Below are 20,629 nucleotides of genomic sequence, written 5' to 3'. Positions count from 1 at the left end.
TCTCTAATCCTCCTCTTGACAATACCCTGTACATTCTCTATGGGGTTAAGGTCAGGCGAGTTTGCTGCCAATCTAGCACAGTGATGCTGTTCTTTTTAAACCAGGTATTGGTACTTTTGGCAGTGTGGACAGGTGCCAAGTCCTGCTGGAGAATGAAATTTCCATCTCCAAAAAGCTTGTCGGCAGAGGGAAGCATGAAGTGCTCTAAAATTTCCTTGTAGATGGCTGTGCTGACTTTGGTCTTGATAAAACACAGTGGACCTACACCAGCAGATGACTTGGCTCCCCAAACCATCAGTGATTGTGGAAATTTCACACTAGACCTCAAGCGGCTTGGATTGTGTGCCTCTCCACTCTTCCTCCAGACTCTGGGACCTAGATTTCCAAATGAAATGCAAAATTTACTTTCATCTGAAAACAACACCTTGGACCACTGAGCAACAGTCCAGGTCTTTTTCTCCTTGGCCCAGGTAAGACGCTTCTGGCGTTGTCTATTGGTCATGAGTGGCTTGACACAAGGAATGCGACACCTGTAGCCCATGTCCTGGATACGTCTGTGTGTGGTGCCTCTTGAAGCAATGACTCCAGCAGCAGTCCACTCCTTGTGAATCTCCCCCAAATTTTTGAATGGCCTTTGCTTAACAATCCTTTCAAGGCTGCGGTTATCCCAGTTGCTTGTGCACCTTTTTCTACCACACTTTTTCCTTCCACTCAACTTTCCATTAATATGCTTGAATACAGCACTCTGTGAACAGCCAGCTTCTTTAGCAATTACATTTTGTGGCTTAACCCTCCTTGTGAGGTGTTTCAATGACTGCCTTCTGGAGATCTGTCAAGTCAGCCGTCTTCCCCATGATTGTGGAGCCTACTGAAACAGACTAAGGGACCCTTTTAATCACTTAGGAACCCTTTGTAGGTGTTTTTTGTCAATTATTCTAATTTACTGACATAATGACTTTCGTGTTTTCATTGCCTGCAAGCCATAATCATGAACATTAACAGAAACAAACTCTTGAAATAGATCACTCTTTGTAATGACTCTATATAATATAGGAGTTTCCCTTTTTGTATTGAACTGAAATAAATTAACTTTTTGATAATATTCCAATTTTATGAGAAGCACCTGTATCTATTGATGAATTAACACAAATGTCCTGAGAATTAATGCATACCACTTCAAATTACAACATAATCTCACAGCTCTGGATGAAAATCCCAAAATGCAGGAGCTGCGCACTTCAGAGCGGTGTTGGTACTGATGGTAATGATGGTTATCCTTTATATTTCATATTCAGGTTAAGGTCATTAAATATTTATTGGAAAAAAAAATAATTAAAACAATTAAGCAGTAATCATAAAAATATATGTGTGTATATATAGCAGGGAACCTATCACACAATCCACAGATCAAAACAGCCTATACCAGCTTACAAAATTATGGAGATGTCCCTTAGTATAAAATAATTTGATGCAGCTAAAAAAACCTGTACCCATAGAACTAATGTGCACAATGCAAAAATGGGGGAGATGTATGGTTACAACTTTCACAGTAAAGGATAATATCCCTAGGTACAGATCAATGGGTGTGTACCATGACAAATCGCCTATTATAAAGTGCATAGTGCAGGTTTTTTTTCAAGAAATATTGGATGGTTTTATTATGAAGCATATTTCTGTTCATTGTCTATTGATGCAGTGGAAAGCCAATGCTTTCTGGACATGTGTGGCGAGCGCAACGAGCTCTGTGTGACCTTAACCTGAATATGAATATATCATCACTACCCTCATCAGTAACAACACTGCACTGAAGTGCGCAGCTCCTGCATAAGCTACACAGGTGAACAGCCTCCATAGTAAGTCTAGGTTCTTCACATGAGCGTATTTCACTCTCCTTATATGGATCGCAGTGCCCAGACTGGCTTGTGAAGCTGTAAGTTTGGGTTGAGAGATCCATTGCCAGACCTGGCATTGCTGACGAATGTAGCCTAAATCTCTCTCGCCATAGAGCTATGTACAGACTCCATTATTCATCAAGTTCAAGAAAATTCCAAACAACACTAGACACTGTGAATATCACTATATACTTAAACCCATGTGGTTATTCATTTCAAACCCACAGGATGACAGAGACTCTAGTTTAAATTAAAAATATATATTTTTATTCAATATTTATATTAAAAACACCCCCGGAATAAGCTTAACAGTGAGACGGAGTAGGGGTCTTGAGAGGTAAATGCTGATAACATGGTCAGTCTGTAGCTATTTTTTAATAGGCACATTAACTATCCCATGTCACCTATTATGTCAGTAAACAGCTGGCTGTTTTCGGTCTATTTAATGGAATAGGGCAATACGGGCATTTTTTTTCGAAATATGAATTAAGCACTTAGCACTTTATGACTATTGATTGAATGTCTGATTCCCCATCCTTTATTCTATATTTATTGATCGATCATTGCACAATTTGCACTTTGTCAAATTTGTTTACATATGTTCACAGTACTAATTTAAATATATATCATGTGAACAAGGTGGTTTAGTTGATTGCTATATGATCATGCCAAATGTGATATGACCAAGCTATATATTGCATCTCTCTTTCCTGGATGTTCCCTGTCATTTCTCTATCCTTGTTTTTTAATATAAATATTGAATAAAAATATATATTTTTAATTTAAACTAGAGTCTCTGTCATCCTGTGAGTTTGAAATGAATAACCACATGGGATTAAGTATATAATTATAACTATGTACAGACTCGTAGACTTACTGTTGAGCCTGTACACAGATCTGTGCACGCTGCTTAAGCGGGAGCAGCACGCTACAGAGTAGTGTATAGACCGATCAGTGGAAGACTCCAGACCTGAACCCCTACCGGATAACAGCACAGTGCAGCCATATAATATAGAAAAAAATAGATTTAAATGATAATTACCTTAAACAAAAATAGCCTGTTACTGTAGTAAGTGTCCCTTTTAAGCCATCACTGCATTATGATGGAAATGATTAGGATTCTGGTAGCTATGTTACATGACTACATGTTGTCTATTCTCCGCAGTGTCTATGGTTATTGGCATCCCTACTGTAAAGCGAGACAAACAGAGCTACTTGATGGATACTTTGAGGTCCCTTTTCTCAGAGTTGTCTGCAGCAGAAAAACAGGATTGTGTTGTGGTTGTTTTCATAGCTGAGGTAAGTGACTGCATGTAACATACCTGACATAAAGTTAGTGGTGGTGGGCAGAGCCAGCGCTGGAAGGGGGTGAAATGTGCAATTGCCCAGGTTCCCCATTCTCCTAAGGGCACCCAGAATCTAAAGCAGAAATTAGATTAATAATGGCTCTGAAAAAGGAGAATCAGATCGGCATATGAAAGTATAAAATGTCCAAATCTTTATTCCATCAGTTTAAAATAGGATATCCAGAACAACCTAAGCCAAAATCATATTTCACTATGACGCGTTTCTGGCGTTAAGCACTTAGTCATAGAGTATACCTAAGCATCATGGGAAATGCCATTTAAAGGTTACACCCTGGTCATGTGACAATAATGATTAACTACAGAGAAACAACATGCAGAAATATATATATATATATATATATATATATATATATATATATATATATATATATATATATATATATATATATATATATATATATATATACAAAATATACATAAGTATGATATACTGTATATTGAGAGATATTGCCTTACAAACTTTAGAAATGTAAGTTGTATACAGAATGATGAAGGATCGGCAGAGGAAAACCTGATATTTAACCTGCGATGATATTTAACCTGTGTATATATACATAACAACAAAAGACCTGTTTTGATATATGAGCATAGTATCCTTTCTATAATTCATGCCCTTAGGTTGTTCAGTGTCTAACCTGATATGATCCACAGGGCTTCTCTAAGAAAAAGCTTCCCTTGACAATCTTCTATCCTAGTAGGTGGATTCACTTTTTCAGTACTAAAGCAAACAAGCTGAAAATGTTGTGTATCATAATTTGTTAATAGTTAATATTCCAGTATTTCTCAAATTTTTTTTTCTGTTGTCTTTTTTTTTTTGCACGTTTACACATGTTGCATTTATTTCCTGCGCATTTATAGAAGCCTTTGACCGATAAATAAGTGCAAGTATTGGGAGCCTTATAATGCATACTTGGTGACAGCATATTGCCTAAAGATCGCCCCCTTCTAGCCACGCATTTATGACCCTTCGATAAAATCTGATTAAAAATAAAAATATCATCCTGATATAACACAAAAATGTAAATGGATAGAATAGGTTTGATATTAAATTGTAAGCAGAAGGGTGTACTGAAGTTGACAATGTTATCATAGCTTCAATTTTTTTGAAGGAATTGTTGATAACCCTTTTATTGTATCCTCTCAATTGTAATCTGTTCTTGATAATATGACTTTCTTTAATGAAAATATTATCATCCGAGCGTATTCTTTTCGCTCTGACGAATTCACCATAGGGAATGGAATTAATGGTGTGACTAAATCACACACCATCTGGACAAATATACCTCCTATAAGGCAGAACGCAAAGAAATAATTCTCAGAGGAATTAAAGGGGTTGTCCACTACTAGGACAACCCCTTATTGATCTAAATGTTTGGCTCGATAAAATAAAAATGCTTATACTCGCCTCCCGTGGTGTCGGGACTCGCGTTCCCGGGTCTCTCGTGCGGTGGAATGACACGTGATGCCGGTGCCCAATCAGCGCTGGCGTTACTGTCCCCACCTTCAGACAAATCAAAAATGAGGAGGAAGTCCGGGCTGCAGCTGATCTCTGACTAACTCTTCATGTTCAATTTGTCAGAATACGGGGCCAGTGACGCCAGCGCTGATTGAGCACCTGCATCACGTGTCACAATAACGGCGCGAGTGCTGACACCGCTGGAAAGGCGCCGATACGGAAGGCAAGTATAAACTTTTTTATTTTATCAGGGCCAATCGTGGAGTATGACAAGGAGTTTTCCAAGTAGTGAACAACTTCTTTAATTACCTTCTTAAACATAAACATAATTTTTTTTTTTTTTTTTTTAAATTCAGAATTTTTATTTCAAGTAAAAAGGGCACCGATGGGATCGCAGTTCTCACCTTCACTAGCAATTCTATATGTCGCATGGTGGGAGGAATTTTTTATTTTTTCAGATTCCAACCCATTTTTCACTAATATCATATGGTACAGCCGCTATGTCAACAATCTGTTTTTCGTTTGGTCTGACGGCAGTACAGCCATATCCTATTTTATTCATTACTTAAATGACAATAATGTTAACTTAAAATGTACATTTTCTTGTCCAGATAGTAAGATATCCCAGTACAGGGAAAATACACAGCTCTATCTATTGAAAACCTGTTAGGGCCAACACAACACTACGTGCAGAAAGTTGCCATCCTATTCCCAACATTAATTCCATTCCCTATGGTGAATTCGTCAGAGTGAAAAGAATACGCTTTGATGATAATATTTTCATTAAAGAAAGTCATATTATCAAGAACAGATTACAATTGAGAGGATACAATAAAAGGGCTATCGATAATTCCTTCAAGAAAATTCAAAAGATCACTAGAGTCCATGCTTTATGTCCCAAGAACTGACACCTGTAACATTCTCACCTTCAGTACACCCTTCAGCTTACAATTTAATGATGTCAAACTTATTCTTTCCATATACATTTTTGTGTTATATTAGGATGATATTTTTAATCGAATTTTATCGAAGGGTCATAGATTCATGGCTAGAAGGGGGAGATCTTTAGGCAATATCCTGTCACCAAGCATGCATTATAAGCCTCTCCATACTCGCACTTGGTTATCAGTCAAAGGCTTCTATAAATGCAAAGGAAATAAATGCAACATGTGTAAATATGCAAAAAACAAAAAAAAGGAAATCAATAAATACTGGAATATTGACTTTCACAAATTGTGATACACAACATGGTATTTATTGTATTTTTTTCAATATTTGTAATATCAAATATATTGGCCGTAACCAGCCGTAAATTTAAGAAAAGAATAGCTGAACACGTACAAAACATTAATAGTAAAAATAGAACCTATTCAAGTACAGTCAAGCGTTTCATAGACACACATAATGGAAATACTGACAGGTTTTTTTCTTTGGTATTGAAAAGTGAAGCCACCTACTAAGAGAGATTGGCAAAAGAAGCTTGTTCTTACAGAAGCCCTGTTGATTCATTGATTGCGGGACTGGTGAGAGTGGGCAGCCATTGACGTTGATGTATAAGTCAGATGGGGGGAAGAAAGAGAAGATGGAAAGATGATGAATTCTGTTTTATCCATGTTAAGTTTTAGAAATCTGGCAGAGAAGGATGAGATGGCGGACAGACATTGTGGGATTTTGGTTAGTAGGGTGGAGATATTGGGTCTAGAGAGGTAGATCTATGTGTCATCAGCATAGAGGTGATAATGAAAGCCATGAGATTCTATGAGCTGTCCCAGGACAAAGGTGTAGATGGAGAAGAGCAGCGGTCCTAGAACTGAACCTTGGGGGACACTGACAGATAGGGGACAAGATGAGGAGGTGATGTGCGAGTGGGAGACTCTGAATGTCCTGTCTGTTAGGTATGAGGAGATCCAAGATAGGGCCAAGTCTGTGATACCAATTGATGAGAGAGTCTGTAGTAAGAGGGAATGGTCGACTGTGTTGAAGGCAGATGACAGGTCCAGGAGGAGGAGGACGGAGTAGTGTCGCTTGGATTTGGCGGTTAGTAGGTCATTGATGACTTTGGTCAGGGCAGTTTCAGTCGAGTGATGCAGTCGAAAGCCAGATTGTAAGCGGTCAAAGAGGGAGTAGGAGGTGAGATGGGAGGAAAGTTCAAGGTGGACGCTTTGTTCCAGTAGTTTTGAGGCATAGGGGAGAAGTGATATGGGGCGGTAGCTAGTCAGAGAAGATGGGTCAAGGGAGGGCTTTTTGAGGATGGGTGTGATTGAAGCGTGTTAAAAATATGAGGGGAAGACACCGGTTGTTAGTGACAGGTTGAAAAGGTGGGTTAGGGTTGGGATGAAGACTGTGGTAAGGTTAGGGATGAGGTGGGACTGGATTGGGTCGCAGGTGGTGAGGTGTGACTTGGAGAGTAAAGAGGAGACTTGATCTTCCATAATGGTTTAGAAGTGGGGTTTGGAGGAGGAAGGTTGAGTAGATATGAGGAGGGGCTGTGGGGACTTTAGAGAAAAGCTTTGTCTGATGGTGTCAATCTTCTGTTTGAAGAATGAGGCAGTCTTCGGCTGATATGAGAGGAGAGGGAGGAGGCGCTGGGGGACGGAGAAGAGAATTGAAAGTGTTGAATAGCTGTTTGGGGTTGTGGGACAGGGAGGATATGAGAGATGAGAAGTAGGTTTGTTTTGCTGCAGTGAGTGTGGACTTGAAAATAGTGAGAGATTGTATGAATGCGATGAAGTGCTTGATGGAGTGGGACCTTTTCCATCTTCGCTCAGGAACCCTGGAGGCCCGTCGCAGTTCTTTAGTAAGGTTGGTGTGCCAGGGTTGCCTTTTGATTGTGCGAGCTTTGGTATGTGTGAGAGGGGCGACTGAGTTGAGAGCTGCGGCTGTTGTGTTATATAAAGCAGCAGCAACATCTGCATCGGGTAAGGAATTTATCTGTAAAAGGGGAGGAGGGATTCAGAGAGTGAGTGTAGGTCACGGCGTTTGAGGTTTCTGCGAGGGTGTGCAAGATTTTGGATTGGGGATTGTGGACCTGGAGATGAGTGGACAGAGAATGTAAGTATGTTGTGGTCAGAGAGAGGGAGAGGAGAGTTAGAGATGCTAGATAGGGAACAGAGGTGGGTGAAGATTAGGTCCAGTGTGTGGTCATCTTTAGGAGTGGCTGCAGAAGACCATTGAGCAAGGCCGAAGGAGGAAGTGAGGGATAGGAGCTTAGAGACTGATGAGTGGGAAGTGTCGATGGGGATGTTGAAGTCACCCATTATGATAGTGGGGATATCAGCAGAAAGGAGCCAGGTGGTGAAGTGGTCTAAGGAGCCTGGGGGGCGGTAAATGACGGACAGTTGGAGGTTGGAGGGGGAGTAGATGTGCACACAGTGCACCTCAAAAGATGGGAGTGTAACGAAGTGCGGCAGTGGGATTTCGGTGAAGGCGCAGGTATCTGACAGGAGAAAGCCTATGTCTCCACCATGTTTGCCGTTGGGGCGGGCGATATGGGAAAGGTGGAATCCGCCATACGAAAGTGCGGATGGGGTGGCTGCGTCAGGGGGGTGAGCCAGGTTTCGTTGATGGCGAGGAAGGAAAGTTTGTTAGTAATGAAAAGGTCGTGGATGTGGGAAAGATTTGTTGCAGACGGAGCGAGCATTCCATAGAGCTCCTGTTAATGCAACTGGTGATTAGGTGGATGGGTATGAGGTTAGAAAGGCTGCGAGAGTTTATGGTATGTCGTGGATAGGAGGTAGAGGTGACTTTGGGGATGTGGTGAGGAGGGCCAGTATTTGGAGAGATGTCGTCGACCGTGAGGAGGAGCAGAGAAAGTGTTAGCAGATGGGAGTAGGAGAGAGCATGGGATGGCTGTCTGTGTTTGGAGATACAGGATTGAATGTTGAGGAATAGTTCTGAGGGTGAGGTGAGTGAGGAGGATGGAGGGAGAGATGAAGAGTTCCTTACTAGGTGTAGGGAATAGGGGGGGTTAGTAGAAAGTGAAGGACTATAGAGCAAAAGGTGAAAGCTAACAAAAACATAGTTGAAAGAGAGTAAGCTGTCAAAGTGTGGGTTACCTGACTCCTGCCTCTGAAATAACTGCAGCATGAGACGGGGCATTATCATGCATGAAATGATCTCGATGGTCCAGATGGATGGAGTGGAGGATGGCTTGTTGATGGACACCCCATGCAAACACGGCTATGGCGCTAACAAGAAGGAGGTGGAGTAATGTTTTGGGCTGGAATCATGGGGAGAGAGATTGTCGGCCCTTTTAGAATCCCTGAAGGGGTAAAGATGAACTCCATAATGTATGTTGAGTTTCTCAAACAGCACTTCCTTCCATGGTTCAAGAAGAAGAACCGTGTATTCCGCAGCAAGATCATTTTTATGCATGATAATGCCCCGTCTCATGCTGCACATAACACATCTGCATCTCTGGCTGCTATGGGCATAAAAGGAGACAAACTTATGGTGTGGCACCCATGCTCCCCTGACCTCAACCCCATCTGGAGCATCATCAAAAGGAGTGTTTATGATGGCGGGAGGCCGTTCACATCTAAGCAACAGCTCTGGGAGGGTATTCTGTCCTCATGCAAAACAATTGAAGCAGAAACCATCCAAAACCTGACAAATTTAATGGACGAGAGCGTTCAGAAGCTCCTTTCGAACAAGGGGTCCTATGTGCAAATGTAACATCACCTGGAATAAAGTTTTGAGTTGAAAACCGTTTGATTTCAGTTTGTAATAACCTGCTAATGCTTATAATTTCAAAAATGACAATTTTTTTGTTCTTTATTAAAATGAAAAGGTTGAAAACTCTGCTGTGCATAATAATTTGGAACATGCAGTTTGAGTTTTTATTTTTTTTTAAATATACTGTTATAGGCAGTTTGTACAAAAACCTTTCAATTGTACTCTAATAGTTATTTGACTGCAAAATTACAATGACTGCAATTCATATAGGTAATTTGGGAAAATCTGAGAAAATATTATTTGCATAATAATTTGGAACACAGTATATATTTCTGTATGTTGTTTCTCTGTGTTTAATCGTTATTGTCACAGGACCAGGGGTGTAACCTTTAAATAGCATTTCCCATGATGCTTAGATATGCTCTATGACTAAGAGCTTAACGCCAGAAACGCATCATAGTGAACATGATTTTAACCCCTTTCTGGCCAGGTCAGTAATAGTACGTAGCTGTGCCCTGGGACTTATGGACCAGTCACGTACTATTACGCGTGCGGTGATCGTGCCCGCACACAAGCAGGTGTGGGAGCAGTCCCACACCGCTCCCAGCACATTAACCCCCGCAATGCTGTGATCGAAGAACGATATAAATGCGGTACCGCTGTAAACATACTGACCCGAAGATTAAAGCTGCCTTATCAATTTTACCACACGCAAAACGGCATAAAAAAAAAAAAAAAAAAAAAAAAACAATTCCGGAATTTCTGTTTTTTGTTTATTCTGCCTCCTAAAAATCGGAATAGAAAGCGATCAAAAAATGTCACTTGCCCGAAAATGGTAACAATAAAAACGTCAACTTGTCCGGCAAAAACAAGCCGTCACATGACTGTCAGCCAAAATATGGAAAAATTATAGCTCTTAAAATATGGCAATGCAAAAATTAGTCTTTGCAAAAAAAAAAGCGTCTTTTAGTGTGTGACGGCTATCAATCCTAAAAACCCAATATCAATCTGATATCGCTGTAATCGCACCGAACCGAAGAATAAAGTCGTCTAATCACTTACACCACACGAGGAACGGCGTAAAAAAATAAACTCTAGGGTTGGGCTTGGGTTAGGGTTGGGCTAGGGTTAGGGTTGGGGTTGGGCTAGGGTTGGGGTTGTATTAGGGTTGGGATCTTTTCAAAAGTAATGAAAAATAAAATGACGACGATATAGCGACCAGTGTTGAGCGCAAGTGCTCGCTACTTGAGTTTGCATCGGGTCCTCGGGTATGCACTGAATATCGCGGGTGTTCGAGTGACATGCTCGAGTCTCTGCCCCATATGCTTCACGACCTAAAAAAACGTTGCTGGGATCGCCTGCCATGCACGAGCGATCCCCGCATGTTTTTTTTTGGGTATCTAACAACCGTGAAACATGCAGGGCAGGGACTCGAGCATCTCACTCGAGCACCCGCGATACTTGGTGCATTCCCGAGTACCCGATGCAAACTCAAGTAGCGAGCACTTGCGCTCAAGACTAATGACAACTTATTCAATATGATGACCTAATGTTATCAAATTCTGTCGTACCTCTGGGTTCAAAATGTACACTATGCCCCTTGAGAAAATCCTTGAGGGGTCTAGTTTGGAGTCAATTGTGGGGGGTTTCCACATCAGGGGCTCCCGAAATGCGACATGGTGTCCGCTCTTGATTCCAGCCAACTTTGCGTTCAAAAAGTCACACAGTGTTCCTTCCCTTCTGAACCCTGACGTGCGACCAAACATTGTATTTTCACCACATATGGGGTATTGGCGTACTCAGGAGAAATGGTACAACAGTTTTTAGGTTCCATTTTCTCCTCTTACCCTTAAGAAAATAAAAAATTTGGGGCTAAAAGTTTGATATTTTATTTTCACGGCTCCATGTTATAAACTTCTGTGAAGCACCTGGGGGTTAAGGGTGCTCATGACACATCTAGATAAGTTCCCTGAGGGGTCTAGTTTCCAAAATGGTGTCACTTGTGGGTCACTTGTGAAATAAGTTAAATGTTCATTTTTTTTCTTCCCCATTCCAAAAATTCCTGTGAAGCACCTGAAGGGTTAATAAACTTTTTGAATGTGGTTTTGAGCACCTTGAGGGGTGCAGTTTTTAGAATGGTGTCACGTTTGGGTATTTTCTGTCATAAAGGCCCCTCAAAGTCACTTCAAATGTGATGTGGTCCCTAAAAAAATGGTTTTGTAAATTTTATTGTAAAAATGAGAAATCGCTGGTCAACTTTTAACCCTTATAACTCCTTAACAAAAAAAAAATGTTGGTTCCAAAATTGTGCTAATATAAAGTAGACATGTGCGAAATATTATTTATTAACTCTTTTGTGTGACATATCTCTCTGATTTAAGGGCATGAAAATTCAAAGTTTGAAAATTATGAAATTTTCGCCAAATTCCCGTTTTTTTCACAAATAAACGCAAGTCATATAGAATAAATTTTACCACTATCATGAAGTACAGTATGTCACGAAAAAACAATCTCCGAATCAGTGGGATCCGTTAAAGCATTCCAGAGTTATTACCTCATAAAGTGACAGAATTGTAAAAATTGGCCTGGTCATTAACATGCAAACCACCATGGGGGGTAAAGTGGTTAATGTACTCTGGGTGCCCTGTCATTTACAGTATGGGCCCCTACTTACTTCATAGGTTTTTCCTCTAACATGTTCTGGGGCTTACCCCTCCGCTGACTCTGTATTTGCATGCCACAATTAGCATCTATTGTTACTTATACTGTGGGTACAGAAAGTATTCAGACCCCTTTAAATTTTTCACTCCTTGTTTCATTGCAGCCATTTGGTAAATTCTAAAGTTTTTTTCATTTTTTTTTCTCATTAAAGTACACTCTGCACCCCATCTCGACTGAAAAAAAAAAAAGAAATGTTGAAATTTTTGCAAATTTATTAAAAAAGAAAAACTGAAATATCACATTGTCATAAGTATTCATACCCTTTGCTCAGTAATGAGTAGAAGCACCCTTTTGAGCTAGTACAGCCATCTGTCTTCTTGGGAATGATGCAACAAGTTTTTCACACCTGGATTTGGGGATCCTCTGCCATTCTTCCTTGCAGATCCTCTCCAGTTCCGTCAGGTTGCATGTTAAACGTTGGTGGACAGCCATTTTCAGGTCTCTCCAGAGATACTCAATTTGGTTTAGGTCAGGTCTCTGGCTGGGCCAGTCAAGAATGGTCAGAGTTGTTCTGAAGCCACTCCATTTTTATTTTAGCTGTGTGCTTAGGGTCATTGTCTTATTGGAAGGTGAACCTTCGGCCAAGTCTGAGGTCCAGAGCACTCTGGAAGAGGTTTTTATCCAGAATATCTCTGTACTTGGCCGCATTCATGTTTCCTTCAATTGCAACCAGTCGTCCTGTCCCTGCAGCTGAAAAACACCCCCATAGCATGATGCTGCCACCACCATGTTTCACTGTTGTGATTTGTATTGGGCAGGTGATGAGCAGTGCCTGGTTTTCTCCACACATACCGCTTAGAATTATCACCAAAAAGTTCTATTTTCGTCTCATCAGACCAGAGAATCTTATTTCTAATAGTCTGGGAGTCCTTCATGTGTTTAATGAGCAAACTCTATGTGGGCTTTCATATGTCTTGCACGGAGGGCAGGCTTCAGTCGGGCCACTCTGCTATAAAGGCATAGAGGGCGATGAGGGTAAAGCAAACCTACTCAATAGCTTCTTCTCCACTGTTTTCACAAAAGAAAACAATTTATCGGAGGAAATGCAGAGTGATAAAGTAAATCCTCCGCTAAATATCACCCACCTAACCCAGGAGGAAATTCAGAAACGCCTAAATAATATCAAAATAGACAAGTCACCAGGCCCAGATGGCATACACCCCCGGGTACTAAAAGAATTAAGTAATGTGATAGACAGACCGCTGTATCTTATATTCAAGCACTCTTTATGGACAGGGACTGTCCCACTAGACTGGCGCCAAGCAAATGTGGTACCAATATTCAAAAAGGGGTCTAAAAGTGACCCTGGGAACTATAGACCAGTCAGCTTAACGTCTGTTGTGGGTAAATTGTTTGAAGGATTTCTTAGAGATGCTATTGTAGAATATCTTAATGATAATAACTGTCTAACTCCATATCAACATGGATTCATGAGGGATCGCTCCTGCCAAACAAACCTGATGGCCTTCTACGAGGAGGTGAGCTCACAGCTGGACCAGGGAGAGTCAGTGGATGTTGTATACCTTGACTTCTCCAAAGCGTTTGATACCGTGCCACACAAAAGGTTGGTATATAAAATGAGAATGCTTGGTCTGGGGGATAATGTGTGCAAGTGGGTAAATAGCTGGCTGAGTGATAGAAAGCAGAGGGTGGTTATCAATGGAGTAAGCTCAGGGTGTGTCGGGGTTACTAGCGGAGTGCCTCAAGGGTCTGTCTTGGGCCCTATATTATTTAATATATTTATTAATGATCTAGTGGAAGGGTTGCATAGTAAAATAGCAATATTTGCAGATGATACTAAACTTTGTAAAGTAGTTAATACAGATGAGGACAGGGCACAGCTACAGGAGGATTTAGATAAATTGGGGAGTTGGGCCAAAAAATGGCAAATGGGGTTCAATGCCGATAAATGTAAGGTCATGCACATGGGAAAGAAAAACAGCAGTCACCCATACATATTAAATGGGAAACTGTTGGGGAAATCTGACATGGAGAAGGACCTGGGCGTCTTGGTTAATAGCAAATTAAATTGGAGTGCCCAGTGTCAGGCAGCAGCTGCGAAGGCAAATAGAGTCATGGCATGCATCAGAAGAGGAATAGGGGCATATGATGAGAACATTGTTCTTCCTCTGTATAAAGCGCTGGTAAGGCCGCACTTAGAATATTGTGCACAGTTCTGGGCTCCGGTGCTCAGGAAAGACATATTGGAGCTAGAGAGGGTACAAAGGAGGGCGACTAAGGTAATAAAGGGAATGGAGGGACTAGAATACCCAGAGAGGTTGTCAAAATTAGGCCTATTTACATTGGAAAAGAGAAGGCTTAGGGGAGACCTCATAAACATGTATAAATACATCAGGGGGCAGTACAGAGATCTCTCCCATGACCTGTTTATACCAAGGATGGTGACAAAGATGAGGGGGCACACTATGCGTCTGGAGGAAAGGAGGTTCCTGCACCAGCATAGAAGGGGATTCTTTACGGTCAGAGCCGTGAGACTCTGGAACTCTCTGGGAGAGGAAGTGGTGATGTCCAACTCACTTAAAGAGTTCAAGAGAGGCCTGGACGCCTTTCTTGAGAACAATAAAATTACATCTTATGCTTAGTTAATCCAGGGATTTAATCTTACTGCCAGATTGGTGTCGGGAAGTGAATTTTTCCTCAATGATGTAAATTGGCCTATACCTCATGGTTTTTTGTTGCCTTCCCCTGGATCAACGCTGCGGAATAGCTGCAGTGCACAAGAAATAGGCTGAACTGGATGGACGCTTGTCTTTTTTCGGCCTTATAAACTATGTAACTATGTAAGGCCCGACTGGTGGAGGGCTGAAGTGATAGTTGACTTTGTGGAACTTTCTCCCATCTCCCTACTGCATCTCTGGAGCTCAGCCACAGTGATCTTGGGGTTCTTCTTTACCTCTCTCACCAAGGCTCTTCTCCCACGATTGCTTAGTTTGGCTGGACGTCCAGGTCTAGGAAGACTTCTGGCGGTCCCAAACTTCTTCCATCTAAGGATTATGGAGGACACTATGCTCTTAGGAACCTTGAGTAATGCAAAAATTCTTTTGTAACCTTAGCCAGATCTGTGCCTTGCCACAATTCTGTCTCTGAGCGCCATGAGCAGTTCCTTTGAGCTCATGATTCTCATTTGGTCTGACATGCACTGTGAGCTGTGAGGTCTTATGTAAACTGGTGTGTGCCTTTCCAAATCAAGTCCTATCAGTTTAATTAAACACAGCTGGACTCCAATGAAGGAGTAGAACCATCTCAAGGAGGATCACAAGGAAATGGACAGCATGTTACTTAAATATGAGTGTCTGAGCATAGAGTCTGAAAACTTATGACCATGTGATATTTCAGTTTTTCTTTTCTAATAAATTTGCAAAAATTTCTACATTTCTATTTTTTTCTCAGTCAAGATGGGGTGCAGAGTGTACTTTAATGAGGAAAAAAAAGAACATTTTAGAATTTACCAAATGGCTGCAATGAAACAAAGAGTGAAAAATTTAAAAGTCTGAATACTTTCCGTATCCACTGTAAATGGGTCTGAGAATAGAAATTTCCCTGACCTTCCTGCGCAGTAGCAGGGCCCACACAATCAGTGTGGTGTTAGACAGTCTAAAGGTTGCCAAGATAAATGCTGCACTTGATGCACTGGCAGCTTTCTTGAGCATGTACGGATAAGACTCTCCTGCACTCTTCAGCTCCAGCAGTAAGTGGTAATCCCTATATGTCTGTTTACAATCTCCACCACTTCTATATGATAAAGCAATTAAGAACAAAACCTGTAATAACATGTAAAGGCCCCAGTATACATCACATTAATGTCAGCTGAACCTGACGCTATCAGTCCAAGGAGCACTATATCCTTGAAGCTTCTTTTGGAAAGGTCAGTTCTACCAGTGAACAATTTCACGGCTGTTTTCTCTCCTATAGTTGCCCCAGGTACAATAAAAAAACTGTGGAATTAAATGAAAAATGTATTGTCCTCCAGAGCTCTCTTATGACCTGCTATGTGCATATATGTAGGTATTTTTGAAGCTTTACTGGAGTGAACAGTAAAGGAATATTATTACATCACAGTAAATGTTGAATATTACCTTTCATTTATGATATGTAAAGCAAATACTTTCCATGAGTGATTTATTTCAATAGGTGGGTGGGACATCTATCCCGTCAGTCTTTTACGATGCATGTGTAAGTGAAACAGAGCCTGTGAATTTGGATTTTTGTGCTGCATTGCTCCGTGGTTGGACATGTGCACTATACCAACAAATTACATTAAAAATGAAAGCCTGTGACATATACTATTTCTATTTTTTTTTTCAAGGTGAATGCCCAGTATGTAAATGAACTTGCTGACAATATTAAAGATAAGTGAGTATATTCATTTGTTTATTCCCCTAATACTAATGTGGTTTTAATGCGTTTCTGCGGTGTTTAAATTGCAAACCACAGCACAACCAATTTAGGATCGATTTTTGTGGCGAAATCACGCCCGCATGTATAATATCCATACATGCGGATTTGCTGCGTTTTTCAATGTAAAACAATAGGCGCAAAATCGCGCCATGGCTGGTATCCGGGTTGGAAGAGGAGGCTGCTACTCCTCTCATCCGACCACTGCTCTGACTGATAACAATGAGAACAGCGTGGATGGGAGAAGCAGCAGCTCCTCCCAGCCCGCGTGCCAGCGGCAGTGTAAACAAAGAATCAAAAAATTAAAAAAAATAAACCTTCATACTCACCTCTCCGGCGGCCCCCGGTGTCCTCCTGGGCGATGCTGTCCGTTTCTGGCCATGTCTTTTATTGAAAATGCGCCAACCATTTTACTACGCAGTTACTAATACAAGGCAGACATGAACCCCAACCCCATTACCCCCTGCCACTGCAGCGTGGAAGAGCGAGGCTAAGTGCCAGATTTGACGCATCTTATGGATGCGCCATTTCTGGGACTGCTGAGGGGTGATATTAATATTCGCGGAGGGGGCTAGTATCCATGGCCCCTTCCATGGCTATTAATATCAGCCCGCAGCTGTCTAGTTTAGCCTTTGCTGGCTAGATTTTATAGGGGGACTCAACGTCAATTTTTTTCTGTGGTCCACCTGTAATCTAGCCAGTAAAGGCTAAACAAACAGCTGTGGGCTGATATTAATAGCCAGGGAACATTGTTGGCTAATGGCCCCTTCCGTGGCTACTAATATCAGACCCCAGCGGTCGGCTTTCCCTCTGCTGGTTATAAAAATGACGCGGAAGCCCACACCATTTTTTTTTTTTATTTTAGGCTTTGTGCCCATAATTCAGACGTAGCAGCGCTTTGGACGCAAATTTTTGCTTCGTCCAAAATGTTGCATTATATTGAACGCAGGTAAATCCACATTTGTTCACTGAACCATGCGGATTTACCGCATTCTATACAATTATAGTGGTCAAATTTCTGTTGCGGAGACTATTGACTCCACAAGAAAATTTGACATGCTGCGGTCCTGAAAGACGCACCGCATGTCAGTGTCCGCTTGTGATTCGCAGCCTCAGATGCACGCATAGTGGACATGGGATTTCTAGAGATCCCAACCACTATGCTATAACATCTGGACGCTGCAGGTTTGACGCCGTATAAACACGCAGCATCAAACCTGCAGCAGCTCCTGACCGTGGCCACGTACCCAAACTCACCCGCAGAATGTCAACTTCTGTAGCGGACACGCTAGTCTTCACTGCAAATTCATTATATGCGGTGGATTCACATTTACCGACGACAAAAGTGCGGCATTATAACTCTGCGTTTTGAACGCAACATAAATACGTTGTGTCCAAAATGTTTCTGAGTGCTGGTCGGGGAGAGGGGATGTAGGGGCTAACTAACCAGCTGTGAGATGTTAATTATGGCCAGGGAAAATGTTGCCCATTCCCAGGCTAAATAAAACAGCTCACAGCAGTCGCATAATTTACGTGAATAGAAATACTAATGAAGATTGGGTGAATGGGACTAGCTGACACCCAGCTCTTTTGTTTAGTGATGTCAAGGTGTCAATCAGACCTTTTCATGACCAAACAAAGTAAAGAAACACACAGACACAGTGTAAACACTTTATTTGAAATACAACAGACCCATTTTTTAATCATTTAAATGAGCCAATATATTCACCCCAGTTCTTATGGTAATCCAAGGGCTGAAGCAATATTCCACCAACTTTATTTAGCTCCAAAACTCATTCATTGAGGCTCAAAAAAACGCTTAAAAAAACACATGTAAAAACCGCATGCGTTTTTTCTGGCAAGGAGAGACAAAAACGCTCAGGAAATTTCTGCATCGTGGGCACATATCCTTAAAGGGGTTATCTTGAACTTTAAGCTCTTAGCCTAATAGGAAAAATACTTTGAGGCAGGTAGTAGCTATCTAACTGCCTGTTCCGCCCTGCAACGATCTGTTCTGGTTCATAGTGGTCACGGACCACTCCTGCTAGCGATTCACCTTCCGGTGACTTCACGTAGACAGAGCAGCTTCTCTTCTGCTCTGTTGACTGGGCAGAGAGGAATGTCATGTGATTGACTGTCAGCTTCCCGCTGCCTAACTGGAGTGATGCCCCGTCAACAGAGTAGAGCGGAAGAGGAAGAGCTGCTCTGTTGACGTGAGGTCAACAGAAGCAGGAGAGTCTCTGCCTGGGTAGGAACAGATCATCGCAGCGCAGAACTGGAAAGTAGTTCGCAATTACCTGCCTGTAAGTTCTTAGCCCAATAAAAAAAAGTCCCAAATAAGCCCTTTAGGTAGGGAGTAAAGTAACTGTTGATTCCTAGTAAGCCTTATTAACATCTACAATAGCAAGTGAGCCATAAGTAATGCTAAATTTAACTGCTTGAGGATAAAAAGTTGTTTGTAGAAACACTTTCTGCCACCATATAGTGCCTCCACGAGGCTTTCCCAAGATGAGAATACCTCTGAATCAATCTGTTCAGAATCAGAGCCACACAGAAGTGTAGTATGAAGCCATACTCTGTCCTACCAGTCTATGCAAAACAAAATCATAGCATAACCGCGAGCAAGCCCCCAATATTGGAGGTGATTGTACCTTTTAGACTACCAATTATATGCCCATTAACCTTTCCATTGCCATAAGCAGTTGATGTTTGCAACTAAATATTGCTGCAGATTTTCTGTTTTAAAAATGTGGAGTGGCCGATACTTGAAAAGTTCTATCTTTTTTCTATGGTCACAGTTCAAAATCGCTAGGTAAGCACTGAATAGTCACTTGTATACCATTTTTACATAGCTTTGCAATTTTATGCAAATTTTTACTGTAAATTACTGTGCACTCCCAATTTTTTGTGACTACTATTATGTACTTTGTGAATACCTGTTTGCTACCCTCCATATTTCAATGTATCTCCCTCCAAAGGGGAAAGACAAGGGGTCCCCCAGGCACCTGTTCAATGTTTAACCAGTACCAACCCATCCTTGGGGTAAGCAGTGATATATACACAAAAAAACAGCATGGACTTCATAGCACCTACCCTTTCACAGTGTGATCAGACACTGAGGGGGGATTCATGTGCTTCTATCAACACCACCAGCATTATCCAGATATCGCAACTGATTTTATGATCAGTCCCTTATTTCCTGAGAAAAGCAGCACGCAAAAGCAGAAGTTGCAGTGTTGCTTTTTGGGCATGTAATGGAAGCAAACCATTTCTTCTAATGCATCATAAAGCTGTAGAACAGTGTTCATTAGTTCAGTGAAAGGTTTTCACATCATGCCAGAACTTGTCTCTGCAACATTATTACTTATACTACAATGTAATTACTACACTACGCCAACAATATTATCCATGATCTGGTTTACTGTATGACCTAGACTTGAACTTAAGAATATAACATTTTTTTTTTTTTTCTTGCAGTTTTCCGGTTGAAATACAGTCTGGTGTGCTTGAAATCATATCTCCACCACCATCATTTTACCCAGATTTCTCAAATATTAAAGAGACTTTTGGAGATTCCAAAAACAGAGTGAAGTATGCAGAACAAAAAACTATAATGTACTTTGTATAAAGTGCAAATACAAATATCTGTGGTACCATATGCTGGACAGCAAATCTATTATTACAGTGCTGCAAGCGCTACTTAGCTTTGTATATATGCTAGCGCTAACCTGTGGCCTGCTATCTGTAGATTTGTTAGGGAACTGCTGGATACATGACTACCCATCTTGTAAATGTTGAATTGCAATTAGTACTGAGCAGCAGCAAATGTGTGAGGACATTTTACTTTACAAATATACCGTACAGTGTTGAGCACTATACTGTAGATGTTCAGTCTTACTTAAATCTGTGCAGCACTGTTGTTTTTATACTGCCAGGTCTTTTCGAGGCAGGATTTCCAATGTAAGAATTCAATTTACATTATTCTTGTCTTTTATGGCAGACATTACTTTAATTTACAGCTGACTAAATGTTCCTTTACTGTCAGGGGAAGGATGTTGTTGTTGTAACCACTTCCTTTGTTTACAGACAAAAACAGATCTACT

The 20,629-nt window shown here is 41.2% G+C and overlaps 1 protein-coding gene across 1 annotated transcript in view; it reads left to right on the top strand.

Moving 5' to 3' along the window:
• Window positions 1–20,629, top strand: part of MGAT4D (MGAT4 family member D) — a 147,371-nt gene that overhangs the window by 65,927 nt on the left and 60,815 nt on the right. Inside the window, exons 4-6 of the mRNA XM_073642043.1 lie at window positions 3,058–3,191; window positions 16,438–16,484; window positions 20,004–20,117. Coding sequence (XP_073498144.1) covers window positions 3,058–3,191; window positions 16,438–16,484; window positions 20,004–20,117 — 295 coding nt within the window. The remainder of the gene's footprint in view (window positions 1–3,057; window positions 3,192–16,437; window positions 16,485–20,003; window positions 20,118–20,629) is intronic.

This window comes from Phyllobates terribilis, unplaced genomic scaffold (assembly GCF_046119375.1).
Source record: "Phyllobates terribilis strain yellow unplaced genomic scaffold, ASM4611937v1 Scaffold_1__5_contigs__length_1240528914, whole genome shotgun sequence".
In the NCBI taxonomy this organism is placed as follows: Eukaryota; Metazoa; Chordata; class Amphibia; order Anura; family Dendrobatidae; genus Phyllobates; species Phyllobates terribilis.
Note: the sequence above shows the minus strand (reverse complement) of the source record. Positions and strands in the feature narration are given on the sequence as shown.